Source organism: Cynocephalus volans, chromosome 17 (assembly GCF_027409185.1).
Source record: "Cynocephalus volans isolate mCynVol1 chromosome 17, mCynVol1.pri, whole genome shotgun sequence".
NCBI lineage: Eukaryota > Metazoa > Chordata > Mammalia > Dermoptera > Cynocephalidae > Cynocephalus > Cynocephalus volans.
The window spans coordinates 41,430,798-41,437,149 of record NC_084476.1 but is presented as its reverse complement, the minus strand read 5'-3'; the positions used below and the strand labels follow the sequence as shown (position 1 = coordinate 41,437,149).

At 53.9% G+C, this 6,352-nt stretch overlaps 1 protein-coding gene across 1 annotated transcript; it reads right to left on the bottom strand.

Moving 5' to 3' along the window:
* Positions 1–241: 241 nt before the first annotated feature.
* CD72 (CD72 molecule) lies at positions 242–5,575 on the bottom strand. Its single transcript, XM_063081686.1, has 7 exons — positions 5,488–5,575; positions 5,261–5,362; positions 4,677–4,748; positions 4,101–4,181; positions 3,428–3,763; positions 613–758; positions 242–373 (listed from the first exon to the last, which is right to left on the bottom strand). The coding sequence occupies exons 1-7, from the start codon at positions 5,573–5,575 to the stop codon at positions 242–244; spliced, it is 957 nt and encodes a 318-aa protein (XP_062937756.1).
* Between the last annotated feature and the right edge of the window lie 777 nt (positions 5,576–6,352).

Genomic DNA, 6,352 nt, shown 5'->3' with positions numbered 1-6,352 from the left:
AATGCTGAGGGAAGATTCGAAGAGACCATAGGTGGGTGGAGAGTGATGAGAAATATGGAAGAAAATAAACACGCTAGGGAGGACTATGAGCTTTGGCAAGAGGGCTGTGTCCATCTTTGGTACATGCCAGCTCATCGGTAACTTGTCCCTGCATCCATCAGGTGCCACCCTGCAGATGCAGTCTCACCCTTTAGTTCACCTCCCAGCTGGGTAAGAATTTCTGCCAGCCATTGGAGGGGAGTCATTCTGTGGGCTGTTCTGGTGCTAAGGAACCAGCCCCTACAATCCAGCCCACCAGGTATGGCACCTCTCTGCCTGAGAGGCTACGAGAGTCAAAGAACCTGTTGAGCAGCCCAGAGAGCTGATCAGCAAGCTGAGATGAGACATAGATTAAAGTAGAGATAGTTTATAAGTTTCAGCTCTCACGCCAACTCCAGTCAGTTGGTAGGGGCCACCTGGAGCACTGTGCTGAGAAGATGCAGAGGCTGTTTCCAAGCACAGTGGTAAAGAGTATTGTGATTGATTATTGGTATCTGCAATGTGTGCAATTGATGACATACATCCCTTTACCTAACAGTACCCACTTCAGTCTATAGATAAGGCTATGCTTACTGAATATTGAAAATTTTCACTGACTGTGGCCAGGTTGGAGGACAGAGATCGACAATAGGTTTGGCTCTCCTCCCAATTTTTCTGAGTAAGTGAGAAGTAAAAGCATCTCTTCTGGCTCAGTATCCATCCCACTGGACAGCAGGTGTCTAAAAGGCAGAAAGAATGTGACAGCAGCAACACTTGGGATGAAAGTGACTACTCAGCAATCTGGTTGCTTACAATATTCCCTTAGGTCTAATCTCGGCACCTTCATAGACTTCTGGTACTGATCTTTGCAATCTTTCTTTCCTTTGCCTCCCCTGAAAGTGCCATAGCTGTGTATGTTAGTAAACGGCTTTAACATTCACCAACATTACTTCTTAACAATCTGGGAAGTTTATTTTAATTGGGCCCAACTTCTGAATGATTGTAGTCCACCCCAACATTTTGGCTAACCTCACCTGGGCCCCCATAACTGTTCCATAGGCCTCTCATTCATCTCCTACCCTCCCTACAGCATTCCCCACTGCACATCCGAGGCGTCCCCACACTCCTTCAGCCTCTGGCTACCTCCTTCCCTCGCCACTCTTCCATGAGCAGACAACCTTGGTTCCTGTTTTGCTGAAATTGTGAACGACCTCCATTTCCCTCCTGTCCACTTCAAAATTTCTGTCTCTTCTCTGTTCCTCTTTTCCTGACTATCCATAGGAAATAAACATCCCTCTCTCCTTAACATCCCACAGCTCAGTCTGCACTCCTGATCCCAGCCCACCTCCCTCCATTGCTTTGTTCCATCAGTCCCTATCTCCGTCACTCAAAAACCATTCCCTCTCCACTACCTCCCTCTCTTCTGTCTACGTTTTCCTATGTTTCTGCCCAGCTACGCCCTTGAGCTACTGTCCAATGGCAACTTAAAGGAATAAAAAGAAGTTGGTGTGGCCAAATCGAAGAGGGTGAGGCGATTAGTAGCACACCGAAAGTAGGCAGGGGCCTTGGAAGCCATGTTAAGTTTTTTTTTTTTTTTTTTATCATGAGGAAGAGAAAATCAATGTAGGGCTTTACATAGAAGAATTTTGTTCACTAGCTATATACCAAGTGCTGGAACACATAATAGGTACATAATTGTTTGTGTAATTATTTAACTGGAATGAAATGATCAGATTTTTGTTTTTAAAGGGTTACCCTGGCTCCAACATGAAGAATGGACTTGGGGTGGGGGGGGGATAGGAAAAACATTCAGAAAGCTGTTGCAGTTAGCTTGCAAAAGATGGGGATGGGCAAAAATACACATGAATGTATAGACTTAGTGATGGAAAATGGAGGGAATTCCTCTCTGATGGAGCAGGAGAGGACATGTGCTGAAAGTGAGGGGGGAGGTGGTGGGGAAGGAATTATTATGGAGAACAAGCCGACCACTGCAGAGGTTGCCAGGCAGTGCTGAGAGACTTGAGTTCCAATGGCATCATGCAGAATGACTGCATGACTTGTCACACTTTGGTGCAGGCCTGGGCAAAATGGGCAGTTGGGTTCATCCAGAGTTGAGATTTTTTTTGTGTGTGTGTGTGTGTGTGACCGGTAAGGGGATCGCAACTCTCGGCACAGTGTGGTCAGCACCACGCTCAGCCATTGAGCGCACCAGCCATCCCTATACAGGATCCGAACCCACGGTCTCGGCGCCGCACTCTCCCGAGTGAGCCACGGGGCCGGCCCAAGAGTTGAGATTTTGCCAGTCAGGTGCACCAGGACAATGGAACAAAGGAGTGAGTGGTTGAAATGATGGACCCCAGAACCCATGATGAGTAGGGAGAGAAGTGAGGACAGGAGACGGCTGATGGGAAGGGTGGAAACAGGGGAGTCAGCAGGTTGGAGGCCTCAATGAGGTTGAAGAAGAAGTGCGGGGAAGCTGGAGGAGTGGGTAGCTGTGATCAGAGTGGAAGTCTGAAACTGTCCTTTCAGTGCAGGAGCAGCTTGGGATGCTGAGGTCTAGGGAGCAGCTGTGGGAATGGGTGGCAACACTGGATTGGAACTGAGAGTCATAGAGAATAAAAAGGTTAAGGAAAGGAGGGCTGGGGTGTCTGCACGTAATCTTGCTGTCTTAAGCCTGCAGGGAGCTTCCAGATGCCCCCTGAGCTACATAGAGCCTAACCCCAACCACAGTCCATAAACACTCCAGTCCCCTCAGGCCTGGTACCCTACCTAGAACCTTAGCCTACTTTGGCCCAGCATTTCCCCTGTTATGTGTCCCCTTCTCCCATCTCTACCTGCTGACTGGGCTCCTGCTTTCAAAATGGATGGACACCCCATCCTAGTTCCCTAAACCACAACACCCCACCCATCTCATTGTCAGTGCCGTACATGCTTAAGACCTTCAGCTGCCTTGCCCCACTACCAGATTGCACCTCGTGTCAGTCAGTAATTCTTAACCTTCTGGGGGATCTCAGACGTAGTGAGAATTCATGCAAGCTGTGGACTGTGTCTTTAGAAATATGTGCAAACAACCAACTTCACATCCAAATTCAGGTGGTTCCCAGATCCTGAAACCTGAGTTTGCCATACTGCTTTGGACAGTGTGATTTGGATTGTGGGCTGCCTCCTCTTCTCTCCCCGGGGTCTGCCTTAAAGGTAGGTGAGTCCCCTAAACCCAGCATGCAGCTCCATCCTTCTCCCTGTTGGCCAGGGCTACACAGCTCAGGTCAGCCACCACTCTGGTTCACTGCCCTTTCCTGAATGACTCACTGGCCCCTGAGAGACAGACAGACCCCTGCCACTAGTGCCCCTCACTTCAATACATCCCTCAAGCCCACCCTCCCATCTCTCCTTTACCCGGAGCAGATACCTTGTGAAGGGCATGTGAAAAAGCACTTCAGTGTGTCCTGCATGCTGTTCAGCCTCTGCTCCAAGTCCCTCCTCTGCACCTCTTCACTTCGCAAGATCTCCTTTGCCTCGTCTCTGTCTGACTGGCAGGCCTGCAACTGCCCTTTGGCAGCCTGGTGATCCTTCTGTTCCACCTGAATTGCTTCCTGGCTCTGGGCCAGCTCTCTCCTGGACCCCTGCAGAGCCTCTTCCCTCTGCCCCAGCTGCGTTATCGTCAGGTGGAGCTGCTGCCTCAGGCTGCTGTTAGTGGCTTCCAGAATGCTGCTCACCTGCTGGAGCTGCTGAGATGCCTGCAAATCTGTTTGGCCATAAAGAGAGATTTGGAGGGCATCTTCTCCAGCCATGCCCTGGTCTCCCGAGCCTGCAGCATCAGCCCTTTTTCTGCTTCTTGCAACGTTTCACATAACACACTGAAATATAAAATCTGACTGCCTAAAGATTAAGGAGGTGCCAGATTAGGTAAAGACAATTTAGGAAGACAGGGCACTCTAAAACAGACCTGGCTGGAAACTAGACCAAAACCTAAGGATGTGGTAGTAGTGACTATGGGCCCTGCTGAGGAAAGGCAGCTTTGGGGGAGAGGAGGGAGAAAGTTGTTTGGGGTAAGTAGGAATTGGGGGGGCAGCTATACTCACAGCGCACTCCCAGGCAGATGGTGGCCACCCCTAACAGCAGGCAGGAGAGGAGCAGGCCGAGCAGGAGGTATTGCAAGCAGGCTGCACGGCCTTCGGCGGGACAGTGGGATAAGGACCAGTCAGGCCCAGGAAGGAATTTGTACACTGAGGAGATGGCCGAGTGGGGGAGACTCCTGGGGAAAGCTTTCCTAAGAGGACGACGGTGCGGAGTTGAGGCAAGCATGGGGTGTTTTGCAGGTAGGGGAGGAAGGGTGTTCCAGAGTAAGGGCTGGGAATTGTGACCGGTAAGGAAGATTGAGGGTATTACCTGGGAGGAGAGGGAACTAAATCTCAGACGGAGAGAGGGGAAGGATGGGGAGGTATGTGAACTGGAACCATCCGAGGGGGCTGGGGGTGCGATCTGGGTCGGCACATCGGAATCATCTGGGCATGGGAGAGCCGGGACGTTCCGAAGGGCTGCGCCCGGGGCTCATATCCGGGCAAGAATTGCACGCCGCGGGGCCCAGCACCTCCCCAGCCCGGGCCGCCGCGTGGGGCAGCTGGTGGCGCGCGGGGTGGGGCGCGGACAGTACTCACAGGGCAGGATCCGCCCGGCAGCCGGTGGCGTCACGGAGCTCCAGGACGCGGTTGGCTGCTCTGACTTGATCCCTGCGGAAGGGCAGCGTCCAGCTGAAGACGGGAAGCCCCGGGTAAGACCCGTTCTGCCCACGGCCGCCCCCGCCCCCACCACGCGGAGACCCTCCGTCTGCCCCAGTTGCCCTCTCCGACCGCTCCGGGACCCTACTCTCCGGAGTTCCTCATCTCCCCCGGGAGCCCTCGATTCCCTGCTGGGCCTCCCTTTATCATTTCCTCTGGGACCCCTTATCTGCTGGCCCCAGACCCCCTCCCTGACTGCCCTCGTCCCTCTCCCATGGTTCCCCATTCCCCGTTAGGACGCGTCAGCCCTGCCTGATTCCCCCTCCCCAGCCCTCGTCTCCACTGGGGTCTCCACCCTGCCCATCGTTCTTCCTCCCCGGCTCCCACTCATCCTGTTCTCACTCCACTCTCTCCTGAGGACCGTCCTCCTCCTTTCCCCAAGGGCATTGTCTTCCCAAGAATACTGTGGACTCCGCAGCTCCAGACAGCCCCCCACAAACACATGTCCCCAGGGCCCACCATACCTGCTTTGTCCCTTAGTCCAGAGGAATCCAAGCTCAAGGGCCCGCCTGGCCCTGGGGGCACTTGTATGTTCTCATAGGTGAGTTCCCCATCGTCGTCAGCCTCTGGGTCCGGAGAGAGAAAAGGCACCAAGGTGGGAGTCAGGAGTGGGATCTGTGGGGTGAGGGGTGAGGTCACAAGGGAGGACGGGGATGCAGGATTGAGGAGACGCCTGCTCTGCCACATCCACCTTTACCCAGTCCCAACTGGCTGGAGACGCTCTTCCTCAGGGGAGCCTTCACAAACCGCAGGTCTGCATAGGTGACAGCCTCAGCCATGGTCCTGAGCACTTCTGTCCCCACCCGTTGCCCCCCTCATCCACCGGCCCCAAGCCTCCCTAGCCACTCTCTTCTCTGTCCCTTCACACTCTTAGGCTCTGTGTTCCCTTCTGACTGCTCAGCTTAGTGCTTCGCTCTATGACTTCCAGTCACGAAAGAGGAAGATGTCTCAGACAGATGGGCTCAGTGAAGCAAAAGGCATCCCTGGGCCTGGGCCAGAGGAGCAGGGGAGGGAGTGTGGTCCAGAGCTCAGAGGCAAGGGCTGGGCCTGTCCTGGTGACCTGCCAGTGCTCCCCTTCATGCATCCAAGACCCACTTTGGCAATGCCAGCCTCCAGCGCCATCCTCCTGGTTATCCACCCTCACGTGCCCCATCCTCCCCTCCTGACTGTGCCGTCCACTGGGGCTTATCAATGTGCAGTCAGATCTCCTTGTGTCCAACTGACCTCAGAAGATCTCCCCAGCTCGAGGGTGAGGCTCCATGCCCCCCATCAGAGTGGGGGGTCCTAGCATGGAGCCCTAGCTCCTCATCCTCCTGGGGTTTCCAATAGGTACGGGTTCCCAGAAATGGTTCCCTGATTTGGTGGCTCCTCAAATGGGGCTGTCTCCCCATCAGCTTGGAGGCTTTTGGGGTGGACCCAGCTCCCCTCCTGCTTAGCCCCACAGAACTGCCAAGAGTGAGGCTCCCACACACTGGGAGGATCTTACTCAAAAGCCCTTCCTGGATGTGGCAGCCAGCCCTTTGGAGGATGCAAAGGACCTGGGACCAAACCGTTTC